This window comes from Podarcis raffonei, chromosome 8 (assembly GCF_027172205.1).
Source record: "Podarcis raffonei isolate rPodRaf1 chromosome 8, rPodRaf1.pri, whole genome shotgun sequence".
In the NCBI taxonomy this organism is placed as follows: domain Eukaryota; kingdom Metazoa; phylum Chordata; class Lepidosauria; order Squamata; family Lacertidae; genus Podarcis; species Podarcis raffonei.
Genome location: NC_070609.1, coordinates 82022514 through 82042936, shown reverse-complemented (window position 1 = coordinate 82042936; position 20423 = coordinate 82022514). Strand labels below are relative to the sequence as shown.

The 20423-nt window shown below is 48.4% G+C and overlaps 1 protein-coding gene across 1 annotated transcript in view; it reads right to left on the bottom strand.

Moving 5' to 3' along the window:
- ALPL (alkaline phosphatase, biomineralization associated) overlaps nt 1-20423 on the bottom strand; it is a 59654-nt gene that overhangs the window by 22683 nt on the left and 16548 nt on the right. The window contains exons 2-6 of the mRNA XM_053401182.1: nt 14857-15005; nt 13726-13845; nt 11696-11811; nt 6232-6406; nt 1005-1180 (exon numbers count right to left, since the gene is read on the bottom strand). Coding sequence (XP_053257157.1) covers nt 1005-1180; nt 6232-6406; nt 11696-11811; nt 13726-13845; nt 14857-14914 — 645 coding nt within the window. The 5' untranslated portion in view covers nt 14915-15005. The remainder of the gene's footprint in view (nt 1-1004; nt 1181-6231; nt 6407-11695; nt 11812-13725; nt 13846-14856; nt 15006-20423) is intronic.

The following is a 20423-nucleotide window of genomic DNA, read 5'->3' as shown; positions in this document are numbered from 1 at the left end:
CTCTTATTTCAAATGCATCTCTGGGTTATTTGTGGGGCATAGGAATTTGTTCATCCCCACCCTCAAAAAAATATAGTCCGGCCCCTCACAAGGTCTGAGGGACAGTGGACCGGCCCCCTGCTGAAAAAGTTTGCTGACCCCTGCTTTAACCACTACATTGGCTCACCAAAGAGAGATAGAATCACCCCAAATACGCTGTGATTTCATTTATATTCCCCGCTTTTGGTATCCATAGAATCATAGAATTCTAGAGGGACTCTGAGGATCAGTGCTTTTTTCTTAAAAAGTAAAATAAAAATGTTTAGGGGTACTCTCATTTTCCTAAAAAGGTAAAGGTAAAGGGACCCCTGACCGTTAGGTCCAGTCGTGGCCGACTCTGGGGTTGCGGCGCTCATCTCGCTTTATTGGCCGAGGGAGCCAGCATACAGCTTCCGGGTCATGTGCCCAGCATGACTAAGCCACTTATGGTGAACCAGAGCAGGACACGGAAACGCCATTTACCTTCCTGCCAGAGCGGTACCTATTTATCTACTTGCACTTTGATGTGCTTTCGAACTGCTAGGTTGGCAGGAGCAGGGACCGAGCGACGGGAGCTCACCCTGTCACGGGGATTCGAACCACCAGCCTTCTGATTGGCAAGCCCTAGGCTCAGTGGTTTAACCCACAGCGCCACCCGCGTCTCTATTTTCCTACTCATTTTCCTACTCATATTGAAATACTGCCCCTCAATAAGGCCAAACGTAGATTCACAAATTGTTTAGGGGTATGCATACCCCCATGTCCCCCCCCCCAAAAAAAACACTGCTAAGGATCCAGTCCCCTGCAATACAGAAATATGCAGCTCTCCCATATGGGAATCAAATCTGCAACCTTGGAGTTATCAGAACCATGCTCTAAGCAACGGAGCTATCCAGGTCCCCTCCGCCCTGTCCACTCTTCATTGCCCTTCTTCCCCTCTTATATTAAAACCGTCCTGCAGCTGTTCTCGGCTGACCCGCGCTCACCTCAATGTCTGGGATGTTTTCGAAAAGCTGGTGTGCGATGTCTTTGCAGCCCTGCTGGATGGCCTCAGGGGGCATCTCGTTGTCGGAGTACCAGTCCCGGTCGGCAGAGTGCGCATAGGCCGCGCTCGGCGTGGCATGGTTGACCCGCGTTGTCGTGACGATGCCCACGGATTTGCCTGGGACCAGAGAAGCGAAAGAGGCGCACCGTCAAGGTTCTTCATCCTGGAGGCCTGGAGGTTGAGGCTTTCCAGGGCCGACGGCATGAACTTTGGCAAAACTCAGCGGGCACAGAAGCCAAGCTCAAAAAAAAACCCTTCTGGGCAAGACGCCACCAAACTCCCTCCCCTCTTCTCCCAAGCTAAATGACCCCTCTCACATCTTGGGCATGCAACGGGGTCAAACCGTGCTGCTGAAAACACATTATTCTGTCTATCGACACAGCCGGTTAAACATTGTTCCGCTCTGCGGAGTTAATCATCTCGCTGAGAGTGATTTTTGGCTCTCCTCGCCTGTCCCTCGGAGCCCACGGAGAACAAGCAGAACAACTGCGCTCTGTTTCTCCTCCAGATCATCCCTTCGCTTTTCGCACTTCCTTCCTTCTCCCCCACCAGCCCTATGGGGCAGCATGGATAAAGGCAAGGCCAGGCACAAGACTCCTTTGTAATTGGAGCTGGGGGCACACACCCCCGTCGAGGGGGAACCCGAGGGTTTATTTTTAATCGTGGTTTCCAGCTGATCCATGGAAAGAGGCGCTCTGTTTGGCAGAAAGAGAGAGAAAGTGGGCAGAGAGGTTCCGAGTGTGGGCACCTGCAAATGTCAGGCTTTGATCTGATTTCGTTCCAGCCCACACCCCCAAAATCACAGTGTGACCACCGAGGCCACTCAAACCAGCTGGGCCATGAAAGGACAGCGATCAAACAGGTTCCTCTTCAGACATTTAACTATGGACTCAGGTCCAAAACGTTGGATTGGTTGTTGTTGTTTTTAGCATCAACAGAATGCATTTTTCAAAAGCAATGTTTTCTTGGCATTTTCCATCTGTTTATTCATTTAAAAAAACAACAACAACAGGAAGGATCAGAGCCTTTGGCTCCTCCAAAACATTTCAGCGGCGACGATAAAGAGGGCCGCTTCTTTGAGCAGCGTGACTTAGCGCTTCCCGTTTTATAAATATCCTGGTGGAATTTTTCTCATATATGTATAATCACACAAATTTTCTATCATGAACAGATGTAACGCAGAGGTTGCAGGTTCAATCCCCATAAGGGCCAGCTATCTATTCCTGCATTGCAAGGGGTGGACTGGAATTCAGCGTTTCCCAAACTTGGGTCGCCAGCTGTTTTTTTGGACTACAACTCCCATCATTCCTAGCTAGCAAGACCACTGGTCAGGGATGATGGGAATTGTAGTCCGAAAACAGCTGGAGACCCAAGTTTGGGAAACACTGATAGATGATCGTCAGGGTCCCTTCCAACTCTATGATTCTATGTTCAGACCTTGTGCTACGCTCATTTCAGGCGGGAGATGTTCCAGGCCTCACCTGGAGAGGGTCAATCCAGGGCCCTCCTGTATCTGCTCAGATGCTCCTGGTACTTACCAGGGGATGCAGTCCAGGGGTGCTGGAAGCTGCCTTAGACTGTTATAACAATAATATAATAATAATATAATAAGCTGGACCATAAAGCTGGACCATAAAGAAGGCTGATCGCCGAAGAATTGGTGCTTTTGAATTATGGTGCTGGAGGAGGCTCTTGAGAGTCCCATGGACTGTAAGAAGATCAAACCTATCCATTCTGAAGGAAATCAGCCCTGAGTGCTCACTGGAAGGACAGATCATGAAGCTGAGGCTCCAATACTTTGGCCACCTCATGAGAAGAGAAGACTCCCTGGAAAAGACCCTGATGTTGGGAAAGATGGAGGACACAAGGAGAAGGGGACGGCAGAGGACGAGATGGTTGGACAGTGTTCTCGAAGCTACCAGCATGAGTTTGACCAAACTGCGGGAGGCAGTGGAAGACAGGAGGGCCTGGCGTGCTCTGGGCCATGGGGTCACGAAGAGTCGGACACGACTAAACGATTAAACAACAACAATAATAATTTATTATTTATATCCCGCCCATCTGGCTGGGTTTCCCCAGCCACTCTGGGTGGCTCCCAACAGAATATTAAAATACAATAACCTATTAAACATTAAAAGCTTCCCTAAAGAGGGCTGCCTTCAGATGTCTTCTGAAAGTCTGGTAGTTGTTTTTCTCTTTGACATCTGGTGGGAGGGCGTTCCACAGGGTGGGTGCCACTACCGAGAAGGCCCTCTGCCTGGTTCCCTGTTGGGGGAACTGCCAGAAGGCCCTCGGCACTGGACCTCAGTGTCCGGGCAGAACAATGGGGGTGGAGATGCTTCTTCCTGTTAAGAATGAATGGGGAGCCTGGCTGCTGGATCTGGCCAATGGCTCATGTAGTCCAGTGTGCTGATCCCAGAGGGGTCACCCAGATGCCCCAAGGAGAAACCAACAAACAGGACCCAACTGAGCACAAAAGCCCTCTCCCCTCCTGTGGCTTCCAGCAGAAACTGGTATTTGGAAGCACGGCTGCCTCCAACCACAAAGGCAAAGCTTAGCCATCCTGGTTAAAGTAAAGGACCCCTGACCATTAGGTCCAGTCGTGGCCGACTCTGGGGTTGCGGTGCTCATCTCGCTTTATTGGCCGAGGGAGCTGGCATACAGCTTCCGGGTCATGTGGCCAGCAGGACTAAGCCGCTTCTGGAGAACCAGAGCAGCACACGGAAACGCAGTTTACCTTCCCGCTGGAGTGATACCTATTTATCTACTTGCACTTTGACGTGCTTTCAAACTGCTAGGTTGGCAGGAGCAGGGACCGAGCAACGGGAGCTCACCCCGTCGCGGGGATTCGAACTGCCGACCTTCTGATCGGCAAGCCCTAGGCTCTGTGGTTTAACCCACAGCGTCACCTGCTAGTAGCAACCAGATAGCCGTTTCCAGGCCTATCAAGCAATTTTAGGGATTAAACCAGGTACCTTCCATGTGCAAATTGATGTGCTTTGCCACTGGGCTTTTAATACAGCCCTTCTCTCCAATGCTGCGAAAACTTGGACACGAAGATTCTGTTTTGCTTGCATATCAAACCAGTCTCAAGTCCAGCTCTTGTCCCGGACAATGCAGTTATTGTGGTTAAAGTATTCTGACACCCTTCCAGAAAGCTATCTGCGATCTGTTAGTCAGTGAAGTTTTAAAAGGAAACTTTTGCTTGGCGGTTAAAAAAAAGCCCACCTATTTTCACACAAGAATGAGACCAAAACCCAACGTTCAGCTCTGGATCTGGAAAGACCCACAAATAAAAATGATTCCCCCATTTGGGGAGAAAAGTGGAAAATTCCAGCACCTTTTCACTGAAGCCCCATATTGAACAAATGGATTTTTTAAAAAGTATTGATAAAAGCCAGGCCTTGTCTTAAAAGCGCAGATAACAGCGAAGCCTAAGCTGCCATCTTCTGTACCCTTGGGAATAAGCCACATTTAATTTGGAGGTACTTGCTCTTGATTGTGCTGTTAACGGAATAATAAGCAAGCATTTATCTCTCAAAGCCCACGATTTTCAAAATGCCTTATCAACCAGCGAGCTTTACTCTTGCAATGTGTTTCAAAGCTGCTGCATTTTGAATTGTTATGACCTGCCCTGGGGCCTTAGGGTGAAGGGTGAGTAATAAACCAAATTTATTATTAGGATGTCAACAGGGGTGGGGAAGCCTTAGATCACCAGATGTGATCTTCCAGGCCTCTTTATGTAGACTGTGGACTGTGCCCCTCCTCCTACTGGGCAATGGTCCTTGCTTTAAAAAAAAAATCAAAATTTTACTCCTCATGGTTCAGAAGGAAGGGCTTGCTTAAACAGGAACACATAACCTCCAACATTTCTCCGATCGAAATAGGGACATCCTGTGCCGTAATAGGGATACGGGCGGCGCTGTGGGTTAAACCACAGAGCCTAGGACTTGCCGATCAGAAGGTCGGCAATTCGAATCCCCGTGAAGGGGTCAGCTCCCGTTGCTCGGTCCCTGCTCCTGCCAACCTAGCAGTTCAAAAGCACGTCAAAGTGCAAGTAGATAAATAGGTACCACTCCAGCGAGAAAGTAAATGGCGCTTCCATGCACTGCTCTGGTTTGCCAGAAGCAGCTTAGTCATGCTGGCCACATGACCCAGAAGCTGTATGCCGGCTCCCTCGGCCAGTAAAGCGAGATGAGCACCGCAACCCCAGAGTCGGCCACGACTGGACCTAATGGTCAGGGGTCCCTTTACCTTTATGCCGTAATAACAATAATATTTATACGTCATCCGTCTAAATGGGTTGCCCCAGCCACTCTGAGAGGCTTCCAACATATATAAAAACATGATAAAACTTTAAACATTAAAAAAACTTGCCTATAAAGGGCTGTCTTCTGAAGGTTGTACAATCGTACCTTGGTTGACGAACGCCTTGCAACTCAAACGTTTTAGCTCCCAAACACGTGAGTGTTCCAGTTTGTGAACGTTCTTTGGAACCCGAACATCTGACGCGGCTTCCAATTGGCTGCAGGAGCTTCCTGCAGCCAATCAGAAGCCATGCCTTTGTTTCCGAACATTTTGGAAGTCAAACGGACTTCCGGAACGCATTCCATTCGACTTCCAAGGTACCACTGTATAGTTACTTATCTCCTTGGCTTGGGGGTCGTGTAACTCCATACCCACCAACATTTCTCTGATGAAAATAGGGACGTCCTAAGGAAAAGTGGGACATTCCAGGATCAAATTAGAAACTGGGGCGGCTTCTGTAAATCCTGGACTGTCCCTGGAAAATCCCTGGAAAATCCCAGACTTGGAGAGTCTGGGAACATAGGAATCTGCCTTGGATCAAGTCAGGCCACTGAGTCATCTGGATCAGTTTCTCTGACATTGACAAGCTGCTGCTCTCTGGGAATCTAGCCCCCCGAGATTGAACCTACAACCTTCTGCATGCAAAACAGAGGCTCTGTCCCTGAGCTATATCCCTGCCCCCAGGAAAGCACCAGTAACTTTTTACTTTTGCATTCAGAGGGCACACAAACAAGGTTGCTTCCAAACAGCAAGTGGCTTTAAAATAAATAAATACCTTTTCACCCAACTCTGGCAGTAAAAGTTATCTGTTGGAAGGAGCCACTGGACACCCCTGATTTTGGACACATTGTCCCACTCACCTGCCGCCTTCGCCCATTTGAGGATAGAGGTCACCTCGTTCCCCGCCGTGGTGTTGCACTGGGACCTCGTCACAGCCGCGCTGACCCCCAGCGTCCCCTCATTGGCCTTCACCCCACACAGGTAAGCCGTGGCTGTGCCAGCGCTATCTGGGACCTGGGCGTTGGTGTTGTATGTCTGCGGGGAGCAATGGCAGAAGGGCAGTTTGAAAGCACGAAGTGCAAGTAGATAAATAGGTACCACTCTGGCAGGAAGGTAAACGGTGTTTCCGTGCGCTGCTCTGGTTCGCCAGAAGCGGCTTAGTCATGCTGGACACATGACCCGGAAGCTGTACACCAGCTCCCTCGGCCTATAGAGCGAGATGAGCACCGCAACCCCAGAGTCGGCCACGACTGGACCTAATGGTCAGGGGTCCCTTTACCTTTACAGGGGGCACATAATACCCGTTCCACATTTGTAAAAATGTAAAGTAAAAAAATTGCACTTTGGAACTCCCTGCCCCTTGATATCAAGCGGGTGCCTTTCCTGTGCTCTTTTTGGCGCTTGCTAAAAACATTTTTGTTTGGATGAGCCCACCCAGACGTTTAGAAAGTTGACGCAAGTTTTAATCTGTTTTTTCAGTCGATCGTTATTTTAACTTTTCAAAAGCTTTAAATGATCGTTGTTGGTTTTTCTTATGGATGAGTTTATCCTTCCAACTGCTTTGAGGAGGGCCTAAAATCAAGCAGCGTGTAATTGTTACCTAATGAAATAATAATAATAATAAAGAGTTTGAACATGGTAGAGCAGATTGTGGAAAGGATGAGTTTCTCTCCTCCCCCCATATATTTCTCCTGCCACCGCTGCCCAAGCTGTGAGCTGATCCCTGAGAGAAAGCCTGAAATAAGGCTCTGAGGCAGGATCAGCCCCATCGCTGGCAGCAGCAGTTGCCCCCTGGCGCTTCTGTCACAATTATTATTATTATTATTATTATTATTATTATTATTATTATTATTATCATTTATATCCTGGCTTTTTCCCTGACAGGAACTCAAGTTGGCTGACAGCTAAAAAGTAGAGACAGCTAAAACATCGAGGTGGGGAGAAAGCACTCATTAAAAAAACAATTAAACATAAATAGAATTAAACATATAGATTTAATAATTATGTTTGTTTGTTTGTACCCTGCCCATCTGACTGGGTTGCCCCAGCCACTCTGGGCGGCTTCCAACATATATAAAAGCATAATAAAACATTACACATGAGTTAAACATACATTATAACTCACTAAAACATTTTTTGAAAAATACCCAGCGTGACTACTGTCCATAGCTGTCAACGTTTCCCTTTTTTAAAGGGAAATTCCCTTATTCCAAATAGGATTCCTCACAAGAAAAGGGAAAAGTTGAAAGCTATGCTACTGTCAAATAGAGGGGAAAGGACCAATTTGTTAGGAGAAAAGACCAAAAAAAACAATTGAATAGAATGCAGGTCGGATGTTTGTTGCCTTAGTCCTCACACTGGCGGCAGCCCAGTTAAAAATGTCGTAGCGCAGAGACTTCCGGGTTAGCGCCAACGATGAATGGCGGAGTTCCTCCGATCGGAGGAACGGGCTCCGTGGAAATTGGGTCTTCCCGCTGCGGCGAAGGTGGGGGTCCGCTAGAAATCCCAGGTGGAGAAGCCTGGGCACCAAGAGCGCCTCCCCTACTCATGAGGAAACCCCTTTTTGGGGCTCCGGAGTGAAGTGGGGTGAGCAGCGCAGTGCAGGAGACCTGTGGCACATTGACCTAGTTTTATGTGGCCCCGGCCTAATTTCAAAATCCCTCTGCAAGCAATCAGTATAGTCCTTTGTGGCAGCAGCAATGCACATCGTTCCCCTGACAGCCTGGGGAGATGGAGAGAAGGGTGAGAGGGGAGAGATGGAGGAGGGAAAGTTGGTGACAGAAAGGGAAAGGAAAGTGGGTGGGAGGAAATATTCTGAATCTCAGAAGCCAGAACAGCAAGAGGGATCGCTGCACAGTGAAAGCAGCAATCCCTCTTGCTGTTCTGGCTTCTGGGATAGCTGCGCAGCCTGCATTCGCTCCATAAGACGCACACACATTTCCCCTTACTTTTTAGGAGGGAAAAAGTGAGTCTTACAGAGCAAAAAATACGGTATCCCTTGGAGGCCTGCCCATATGAAGTTTGGACTTTCCCCCACTTGGCCCAGAGCAGGCAGGGGATGACAAAAACAAGTTGACCGGACGGAGCATCTTTCTTATTCAGCTTCCTGAATAAGAACATGAAGATAACTGGTGATGATCGGGGGGGAATAAACAGAGTTTCTTGAGTCTGGGAGGAAGAATGCTGTTCGGCCTCTCAGAACACTGGAACGCAGCGTTCGTCCAGGAAAACATATTGACTCTGGGTCTGTGCAAACAGAATGTTTTCTTGATGCAGCCCACAAATTCGCTGAAGGGGCTCCTTGCTGCAGGCGGTTGGGACGGTCCCTTAGCGGGGGGCTGTGAAAAGGGCCCAGTTGTGAGATCCTGGGCACACTCGCTCAGAAGTACAGTGGTACCTCGGGTTACATACACTTCAGCTTACAGATGCTTCAGGTTACACACTCCGCTAACCCAGAAATAGTGCTTCAGGTTAAGAACTTTGCTTCAGGATAAGAACAGAAATCGTGCTCCGGCGGTGCGGCGGCAGCAGGAGGCCCCATTAGCTAAAGTGGTGCTTCAGGTTAAGAACAGTTGCAGGTTAAGAACGGACCTCCAGAACGAATTAAGTACTTAACCCGAGGTACCACTGTAGGTCCTGTTGTGATCCACAGGGCTCTCTCCCTAAGAAGCGTGTTTTAGGGGAGCACACAAACAGCTTGCCTGCTTCTAGCTGCTGGCACTGGTGCTGTAGCTTACTCTAGGAAGCTGATGGATCAGCACCTCTGCCCAATCTAGCTCAGTATTGCCTGCACTGACTGGCAGGGGTTATATGCCTACCTTGTTTTCTTCTTTAATGCTCACAAATTACTTGAGAATCCCATTAAGACCATAAGAAGAGGCTGGAATAGCATCGGCGCAGGGAAGAAGAACTCGTGGCCGGTTGACCCAGAGTCACCCCGCCAGGGCACAAGGGGTGGTCTACCAAACATGTGAATGCATCCGCCACAAGACGGGCCAAAACAGAAGGTGCCTTGCGTTGCCAAATTCCAAGCTGGGGCTGGGAGGAATGTGCTATGTTTGTTTTTGTCACAGGGAGGCAATCAAGGAGTTGCCCTTGCTCTGTAAAGGGTCAGCTTCCAGACGTCGTTGGGGGGGGGAGCTGTCCAGGGGCTGGACCCGTGAGCAGGATTTGAACTATGAGCAACAGGAGGGGTTAAATGTTATAGTAGTTTTGTTAAGGTTCAGAGGGAGAAAAATAGAAACACCATGGAAAAGGAGCTGGGAAGTCAGGGGAGGGAGTTTTTATTATGTGTGAAATTTTGGAGAACTTAATAAAAACAACTTCAGAAAAAAAGGAAATTGCTGCCTCCTTCAAAGGTAAAGGTAAAGGGACCCCTGACCGTTAGGTCCAGTCGTGACCGACTCTGGGGTTGCGGCGCTCATCTCGCTTTGTTGGCCGAGGGAGCCGGCGTACAGCTTCCGGGTCATGTGGCCAGCATGACTAAGCCGCTTCTGGCGAACCAGAGCAGCGCACGGAAACACCGTTTACCTTCCCGCCAGAGTGGTACCTATTTATCTACTTGCACTTTGATGTGCTTTTGAACTGCTAGGTTGGCAGGAGCAGGGGCTGAGCAACGGGAGTTCACCCCGTCGCGGGGATTCGAACCGCCGACCTTCTGATCGGCAAGTCCTAGGCTCTGTGGTTTAACCCACAGCGCCACCTGCGTCCCTACATCCCTAGAAATGGGGCAAGGGGAGAATGCCCCACACTGCTCTTGCCACGTGAATCTGCTCTGCGTACAAGTTTGCCAGCCTGGGCACTGGATTTAGGCTACACCCAGGCTCAGCAAGCACTGTGAATTTTGTTTTACAATATCCCCATCAGTATGTCTCTTGGCATCACAGCCCCTCTTAAAGGACCGGCTTGATCATTTAAATCAGCCTCAGACCACCTGGCACCCTCCTCAGTGATGGAGCAACTGCTTTGCATTTCCCAGGTTCAGTCCCCAACAGGCAGGACTGGGCAAAGGCTCTCTGCTTGAAACCTTGGAGAGAGCTTCTGCCAGTCAGTGTAGGCATGGCTGGGCTAGATGGACCAAGGGTCTTGTTTTTGTTCCTAGATTTCCTGCAGAAGTTGGTCAGCGTTCCATGACCACAGAGCACTACCATTCTTCACTGGGATGCTTCGGGTGTTTCCTTCCACCATTTAATATATTTTGGTGCCGAAATCCAGCATCGCCTGAGCTCGGCGAGTGCAGCTTTCTCCCAGTTGCAGTGCAGAGTGTTTGAGGACTGCGACATTCGCAGGGAAACCAAAATGCTTGTTTGCAAAGCTATTGTACTACCAACCTTACTGTATGCTTGTGAAACATGGACCACTTACAAACGCCATCTCTGACTCCTTGAAATAGTCCGTCAATGGTGGCTCCAAAAAATTGTACACATCACTTGGGAAGACAGGCGAACTAATGCAAAAATCACCAGTGTTGAAGCAATGGTTCTTCAGCATCAACTTTGTTGGACTGGTCATGTTGTGTGGATGCCTGATTATCACCTTCCAAAGCAACTGCTCTAGTCCAAACTTAAAAATGGAAAGCGTAATGCTGGTGGTCAACAAAAGAGGTTTAAAGACTCTCAAGGCAAATCTTTAAAATGTAGTATAAACACCGACAATGGGGAAACACTGGCCTGCGAGCGCTCCAGTTGGAGAACAGCCTTTACCAAAGGTGTCATGGGCTTTGAAGACACCTGAACTCAGGATGAAAAGGAGAAACGTGCCAAGAGGAAAGCACGCTTGGCAAACCCTCACCATGATCAACTCCTGCCCGAAAACCAGTGTCTCCTCTGTGGAAGGATGTGTGGATCCAGAATTGGCCTCCACAGTCACTTACAGACTCACTGTTAAGACCGTGTTCATGGAAGACAATCTTACTCGGCTACAAGGGATCGCCAAAGAAGAAGAAGATATTTTGGTGCTGTTTCATAAACCTCGAGGTTTGTTCACTCTCAAGCAGTGGGCGTTGCCATTTTGGCAGCTTGAAAGAACAGTACTTAAAACAACTTGAACATCAGAAGTCGATGACGGGATGTACCTCTGAGTAAACGCGCAGAGATTATGCGTGCATGAATCTGTTAACTACGAGTTTCCACATACGTTTGCTGGAATCGAAGGGCGAGGCTCCACATGTTTTAAAGAAAGGGGGTTTTATTTTATTAAAAAATAATCACAGGGTAGCAGACCTTCTGTCTTATCTTCACCCCAAGTAAAGAAGGACCACAGCCTTTGTGATGCCCATTAAAGAAGAGAATGGGAGTAGAGGCAGGGCTGAAGAGGTCTCCTTACCTTGGACAAAGCCACAAAGGGAAACCGGTCCATTTCCAGGACTGTCTCTTCCCCATTGTTGTTGCTCAGCTGCCCCTTCAGGATGCGAGCTGCTGTCACTGTGGGGACTCCCATGCCTACAGTCAAAAGAACCACACGTGAGAAAATCTGGGAAAGGCCTTTACATCTAGTTGGCATGTAAAGGTGAACCTGCCTAATACCCGCACTTGGTGGAACTGCACTCAACCAAAACCCAGCTGACCTTGGGAATTCGCACCTTTCTGAATTTTGCAATGCAGTTCCCCAGTTCCCTGAAATGTGTGTGGAAATTAATACACCGGAATGTTAAGCGTGCATATAAACACATATAATAGGTGAAAAGCAACATATCGAAAGGGCATTACATTAGTGGAAACTGTTAGGCTATATAGTTACATCGTGCAGGAGAGTGTATTCAGAAGGGACTCATTCAGGTGTCCTACATGCCAGGAAACGAAATTCCTGCAGATCTGTTGCCTAAGGTTGTTAACAGAGAACAACTTAAGATTTAGGTACAGAGGTTGCAATTGGGTTGAACCAGATGTACTACAGGTTACATGGAAGGGGGGAGGATGTTAGGATGTAGTTCCATTCCAACTTAAAAGGGTACAGGCATGACGTTTGTGTATCACATGCCTGTTTACTCCCAGCACAGTCTGCTGGGAACTTCCGTTGTATTTTGCTTTTGCTATATTGCTGCTTTGTTTTGTTTTTGCTGGACACGAAGGCAAGCAGACATGTTTTCCTTTGTTCCTGAGCTATGCTGAATAAAATGCTGTACGTTATGCTTGCCCATCTCTCTGTTCGCCTCTTCCGTTGTGGAGATTTACACACTCTGCTGACAGAGCGTGCACGGGTCTCTAAACGTATCTGAGGCTCATGTCGCTGACTGATGCTGTTCCACTGGAGACCGTCCGGAGCCAGCTGGGGGCCTGCCTGATGCCCCCGTATCCCCGGCAGTATCCCAACAGAAACTGCTTTGCAAAAAAAGTGCGTATCAGGGAGGAAGGGAGACTGTAGATGTAAAACTGATGTGGAAATGTGGAGGGCTGAACTCAGAACCAGGCAGAATGAAAAAATGAGAAATTCAGGAAAACCAGGCTGGATGGATTCACCCCTGTGCCAACTGTGACCTGTGGGGAAAGTCCCTGTTCCACCCAGTGCCAGATAATAACAGGCAATCTGGCCCCAAACAGGGACAGGGAGAGCAAAAAAAGCTGACTCAAGCTTTCCATTCCCATGATTCATGTAAGAATAAAAGGGAAGAACTAGGGATCAGGGCGAGGAGGCACAACCCAGCTCACACTTTCCTGAACAAAATGTGAACCGAAGGAGATTTATCCTTCCACATTTGAACTTTTCAGAATTTTGAAATGCGCTTCTCCAAGCAAACACTGTGTGCGCCAAAACCCAAAGAAGCCTATTTGAGGGGAAAGCTTGCATAAAGGGGAACACATTTATGAAAGTAACCTTGGGGGGGGGAATGGATGATATTTGATTATAGCAATAATAATAATAATAATAATAATAATAATAATAATAATAATAATAATTTTATTATTGATATGCTGCCCATCTGACTGGGTTGCCAACAAAATATTTAAAACACCCCCTGTTAAAAACCTCGCTGAAGCCTTCAGATGTCTTCTAAAAGTCAATTTGTTGTTTATCAGTTTGGTATCTAGGGCAGGAGCCACCACCGAGAAGGCCCTCTGCCTGGTTCCCTGTAGCTTCACTTCTTGCAGTGAGGGAAACACCAGAAGGCCCTCGGAGCTGGACCTCAGTGTCTGGGTTGAACGATGGGGGTGGAGACGCTCCTTCACGTATACAGACTCCAGCAACAAGTATGTGGAGGGGTGTATTCCCTACAATAGAGGAAATATATCTGGGTCTAACAGGGAGCAGCAGTCTGGCGAGACTTCAAGTCCTGCCCTCCTCCTTTGTGTCTGAACCCCTCTATTGCCCCCTTTCCCATCCCACAGACTTCCACCGCTCCGTGCCCCAGATCTCACCGTCCCCGAGGAAGAGGATGACATTCTTGGCCACATTCGTGTTGAGCTCCTGCAAGCTCAGAGCCCTCCGCAGTGTCTCCTGGGCCTGCTCTCGCCAGAACCGGGGGTTCTTCTCCTTCTCTGCAATTGGGAGGAAAGAAGACGAGGGTGACTGGAGACCATAAGGCACCCTGTCACCTCCAGGGCTTGCGTAAAGACTGCAGGCGGAGTCCACATTCGTCCTCAGGAGCTCTGCACCACAGATCAAGAGGGGCTGTGTGCACACCACACATTTAAAGCGCACAACCTAGTTCCTCATAGAATCCTGGGAACTGTAGTTTTTTAAGGTGACTGAGTGCCGTAGCCCTGTCGTGAGTAAACTACAGTTCCCGGAATTCTTTGCGGTGAGAAAAGTCATGCGCTTTAAATGTGCGGCGTGTGTAGCCTGGCATGCTCACAAGAATTGCTCACAACTGTTTTCTCAGTCAGCGGCTGCTGTCTGTCTGCTTTGCACATGGTCTTGATTGCAGGAACCAGCTGATTGCTGGGCTGCTGTGCCAGTAAGATGGGCCTCTCCAGTTCTTCCCAGGTGCATTTTAACCCCCTGGGTGTTCCAAATAATTTCCCCTCCCCCCATACAATTTGTGAGAGAAGGACTAATCCCTTAGCTTAATCTGTCCGGATGAAGGCAGAGAGCTAACCACTCATAACGAAATTACTATGCGCCAATAACAGACATGCCTATGTGTGGCCTAGTATTAAAAACAATATTCTTATAACAGCAGCACTCAGTCGCCGGCACTTTAAAAATGTCCTCTTCCAAAGCTCTGCCTGGTGTTGACATCTTTCCTCCTCACCTGAGTGTTTACAAATGGCTGCTTGACTTCACTCGCTGCTCAGCCAAAGAGCTGGGTGGGGGAACGGCTGCCAGGCTGGAAGTGAGCAAGCATTTATCGTAGAATTGTAGCGTTGGAAGGGACCTCAAGGATCATCTAGTCCAACCCCCGGCAAGGCAGGAATATGCAGCTGTCCCATGCAGGGACTGAACCTGCGACCTTCCGAAGTTCCTTAGGAAGACCCCCAAAGTGCTCAGAGCGGTGCAGTTCTTGCACGCGGGGATGGGCCAATTGGCTTCGCTCCAAACTCACTTACCTGGAACCAAAGAGGAGAGGGACGCTTCAATCAGGAAGGCAAAAAGCAGCACTCTCATAGTGACGTTGTCCTCGGTGGCAGAAGGCAGGGGCACGTTGAAGACCAGCAGGCAGTGTCCGTGGGCTATGCACCAGAGGTAGTTTGGGTTACTGCGTAAATTGGGGGGGGTAGAGAAGAAGAGCAAGTATGTTAGAAAAATGTGGGAATGAAGTTGTATGGCTTTAGTAGAAATGTTATAAGGAATTAAGTATAAATAGATTAATAGAGTATTAAAGGAAAAAATAAGGTTAGAATATGTTAAGATAATTATAGGATAGAAAACAGGGAAGATGGAAAGGAATTGCTGAAACAATTAACAGAAGTGGAATACAAAAAGGGAGGTGTGAGGAGGTCGTGGAAATAAGTGAATGAAAGATAAGATATTGAAATTGTTTGATGTGTTTTAAACTGTTTTTGTTTTGTTTTGTTAGTTTATTGTATCAGTGTTATGTAGTGTTTTTGTATTGTATTGTATAGTTCTTTTTTCTTTTTGTATCGTTCTTTTTTTGCAGTGTTTAAATTGTTGGAAAAGTAATAATTTTTTTTTAAAAAAAAAGAGAGAGAAGAAGAGCAAGTATGAAAACTCAACCAAGAGCTGGGTTTTCCAACTGTGACAACACAGAATTGTGACGCAGGAAACCAGGGGCAGTAAAAGCAAGCGATGGTCTACTTCAGAGATGGGGAACCGCTGGCCCTCCAGATATTGCTAAACTTCCAGCTCCCATCAATCGCACTCAGCATGGCCAGTGGTCAGGGAGGATGGGAGTTGTAGTACAGCAACTCTGGAGGACCACACAGGTTCCTTATCCATCCATTAAAAGGAGGCACAGTTTCATTGGCAGTAGCTAGGAGTGCAGTTTACTGCCTTTACTGTCCCTTAACAACCTTCATAGCAACTCTGCCTCCTTTTAATGCGTCACCAATACAGAACAACAAACCCGTGTTGCAAACTTAGCAAAACAATACAAGCAACAAAAAGACCAGTTTACTAGATAGCACTGCAATTCTTATTGCATAATATACATGATTTAGTACAACAAAAATCAAAATGTGTACACTTGTGAATTCTCTAATATATTTGAAAGCAAATGAACACACGTCTGTCAATCTTTGAAAGTCCGTAGAAGTATAATAAGTCTATGGTTGAAACAAAGTAATAGATGCTGTCCTGCGGGCTAAGCGGTAAAACTTTTTTAGGCGTTCATGGTGCTGAAGTAGTAAGTTGTAATGTGTGAAGTTTATATAATGTACACAGGTCATTGTTTTATATTTGAATTCGTTTGTAGTTGTGCTGAAGAAGATTCCAGCGAAATCCTGGTAGCTCCCGGATTCTTTATCAGGCTAAGCTTTGATTTTTTCTGAGTGTCTTTCTGTATTATTGTTATTATTCTGTAAAAAGCTCCTACTCACTCTGTTGAGGCTCACAGGAGATTTACTGCCGGCGCCATCTTCCCCTAAGAAGTCGAAACAGTCAGATTATCCAGGATCACTGTCCTACGTTGTTCTTCACTTACTACTCCGGCACCATGAATAAGAATTGCAGCGCTATCTAGTAGACTGGTCTTCGTGTTGCTGGTATTGTTTGTTGTCCTTTTAATGCATGGCTGGGTGACCTACGGCTCACAACCTATTTTCTCCGCCCGTTGCCTCCGTCGCACGTGGGCTGGATGGCGAACCTGGCTTTTCATCGGGCTACTGTTCAAACAGGGCTTGGACAGGCAGGATCTTACGGCAGCCCACTGCAACCTGCCCAGTCCACAACTTCATCGCCACAACTGACTCCAAACACCGCTGCAGCCTGTAACAGCAGCAGCAAGCTTTAAGGATAAGCCTCTGGGCTGTAGCTAATTCTCTGGGATTACTCCCGCTGAGCGCAAGCGATACCAGCAAATGTTCTTACGAGAGACGCATGGAGCCTTGGCAGGGGCCCAGCCAGCCAGCAGCTCAGCCAAAAGCCACCAGGTAGATGCCGGTCAGAGGGGGTAGGAGAGAAGGAAAGCACCAGGCAGAGGGGTTTCCCAAGAAAGCCTAGCATGCTCAACTGGCAGCAGCAACCGCAGCACCCTGGCCTTGCCCTGGGACCCCGTTGCACAGGTAGTGCACAAGGAGCATGAAGAAGCCTCGGCTGCCAGGGCTGGCCCAAGACATTTGGGCACCTGAGGCGCAAAGATCTCCATCAGGAACAAGGGTGGGAGGAGACCAGTGGTGCCAAGAGGCCGCTGTAGAAGTGGCATGGGTGTGTGTGCTGAGGAGGCGCTAGATCTGGCCTCCAGGGAGCTCACCACAGTTGCTGCTGTCCTGCCACTGCAGCAGCGGGTGATACATTCCTTGTCGGCCGGGTCTGCTGCCCCTGGGGATCTCGCCACCTGAAGCAGGTCACCTCTGTCCATCTGTGGACAGATGTTTCTGAGCCTTGTGTCGCTAATTGACTGATACTGTATCTACGGGAGATCGATGGATCGTCCGGAATCGACGTGGAGGCATGGTGGCCTTTGTCTCCCTGGCAGTATCCCAACAACCTCATGGGTGGGCCAACCCTGCCGGCTGCCTCTGCTGTGGATGTGGGCCAAGAACAGGGGCTTAAGAACAGTAAGTAGCTTGCTGGATCAGGCCCATGGTCCATCTAGCAGACTCTCCAAGTGTCCAGGGTCAATCCTGGATTGACATAAGCCATCCCGGTTTCTGATTTGATCCCAGAATGTCCTGCCTTTCCTAAAGGTAAAGAGATCCCTGACCGTTAGCTCCAGTCACAGACGACTCTGGAGTTGCACGCTCATCTCACTCTATAGGTCGAGGGAGCCGGCGTTTGTCCGCAGACGGCTTCCGGGTCATGTGGCCAGCATGACTAAGCCGCTTCTGGCGAACCAGAGCAGTGCACGGAAACGCCGTTTCCTTAGGACATCCCTATTTTCATCGGAGAAATGTTGGAAGGTATGATCTCGGTCCAGAATCCTATTCCCACAGGGGTGCACTGGGTGTCTCTGGGAAACTGGCTAGCAGGACCTGGGCACAAGAGGGCTCTTCCTTCCTGCTGTTTCTGGCAACCGGCTGCTATGATAGTTGCAGTTGGAGGCAGCAAGGCTCCTGAATCCCGGTTGCTGGAAGCCACAGGAGGGCAGAGTCTGCTCCCGTGCTCAGGTTCCTGCTTGCAGAAGAGGCATCAGGTTAGCCAAAGAGAGGACAAGATGCTGAGGTGGACATTTGGCCTGATCTACCCACAGCCTGGCTCTTCTGAAATTCTTAAACATATCTACAGCACTGGAAAGCTCAGCTGGTTAGAGCCAAGGTGGCAGGTTCAATCCCTGCTTGGGACAGCGGCATATTCCTACCTTGCAGGGGGTTGGACTAGATGGTCCTCAGGGTCCCTGCCAACTCTACAATTCTGTGATCTACTGCAGGGGTAGGCAACCTAAGGCCCGAGGGCCAGATGCGGCCCAATCGCCTTCTCAATCCAGCCCACGGACCGTCCAGGAATCAGCGTGTTGTTACATGAGTAGAATGTGTGCTTTTATTTAAAATGCATCTCTGGGTTATTTGTGGGGTATAGGAATTTGTTCATTTCCCCCTCCCCCCCAAAAAATATAGTCCAGCCCACCACATGGTCCGAGGGATGGTGGACCGGCCCACGGCTGAAAAAAGGTTGCTGACCCCTGATCTACTGCTATGGGGAACAGATGGAGCCTCCCTATCCAGGGGAAGTCTACCTGTAAATCCCAGTTACTGGGACTCCCAAGTGGGCAGAGTTCTGCTTGTGGGCTTCCCTTGGGGGCATCTGGTTGGCCCAGGTGAGGATGGAATCAATGGGCCCCTCTTGGCTCTTCTCATTTTTAAAAAAATGCATCCTTCTTTCCCTCGCAAAGAACACAAGCGACGAAATCTCACCAGCATCAAATGCAGAGGCTCTTTAAGGACGAAGGTAAAAAAAGGTAAAGAACTCCTGTCAAAGGCGACTATGGGGTTGCTTTTAGGCCGATGGAGGGATTTGTCCACAGTTTTCCGGATCATGTGGCCAGCAGGACTAAACTGCTTATGGCACAACAAAACACCGTGACAGAAACCAGAGCACATGGAAATGCCATTTACCTTCCCGCTGCAGCTGTACCTATTTATCTACTTGCACTGGTGTGCTTTCAAACTGCTAGGTTGGCAGGAGCTGGGACAGAGCAACAGGAGCTCACCCTGTCACAGGGATTCAAACCGCTGACCTTCAGGCTGAGGGAGCCGGCATTTGTCCACAGACAGCTTTCTGGGTCATGTGGCCAGCAGGACTAAACCACTTCTGGCACAACGGGACACTGTGATGAAAGCCAGAGCACACGGAAATGCTGTTTACCTTCCTGCCACAGCGGTACCTATTTATCTATTTGCACTGGTGTGCTTTCGAATTGCTAGGTTGGCTGACCTTCTGATCGGCAAACCCAGGAGGCTCAGTTCTTTAGACCACAGCGCCACCTGCGTCCCTGCCTTTAAGGAAGAAACTTCAGCCGACTGAGGAATGCAAAAGAGCAACAGTGATAGCTCCTCCAAAGACTGAGGAGACCCGAGGTGAGGAACAGGTTGAAGGTTCAGTGCCAAGAACTTGTTTGTGAAGGCTCAAGGCCCAACATTGTTCTTGCGACAGGAAAACGCTCAACTGTCTTGTGTTGAAACAATTTAAGAGAAAAACAGACTAATGACTTCTGGCACCGGCGATACGGTTTTCGAAAGAAAGGAAGAAAGTCTCAGGAGCCACAGAACATGAAAATACTGAACCTGTATTTGGACCAACTAAAATGCAGAGTGCAACCTTTCGCGTCATAAGAGCCTCTTAACCTTTTTGAAACATCCCGTTGTTTTTAAATGGCCTGCTCTAACATACGTTGCTTTGCTGACCTAAGAGGACAGGTCAAACTTCCAGTTCCAGGAACCAGGTTAGTCCTTTGGACTTAGAGGAACCATTGTTCTTGCCTGGACCTAAGGGAATAATTCATGCATACTTTAAAAAAAATAACTTGTGCATTTTAACTTCCACTTTTGCAGAACTTAAAGCTGACCTGCTTTGGGTGGGATAGAGCACGATGAAAGCCAAACCCAACAAAAAATAGTGCCTTAAAGTTTTTTTGGTGCAGAAGGTGGAAGGGAGCAGGATAGAGGAGGCGACTGATGTTTTAATGTGCCTCATGGTAACTAAGCAGTCCATGCCTGTTACCTTCTTCCAAAGCAACAACTCTATTCTGAACTTTAAAATGGAAAGCGTAAGGCTGGTAGTCAACAAAAGAGGTTTAAAGACTGCCTCAAGGCAAATATTAAAAAATGTAGTATAAACACCGACAACTGGGAAACACTGGCCTGCGAGTACTCCAGTTGGAGAACAGCCTTTACCAATGGTGTTATGGGTTTTGAAGACACTCGAACTCAGAACCCAAGGGAGAAACATGCTAAGAAGAAGGCACGCTTGGCAAACCCTCACCGTGATCAACTCCTGCCCGGAAACCTCTGTCCCCACTGTGGAAGGACATGTGGATCCACAGTCACTTATGGACTCATTT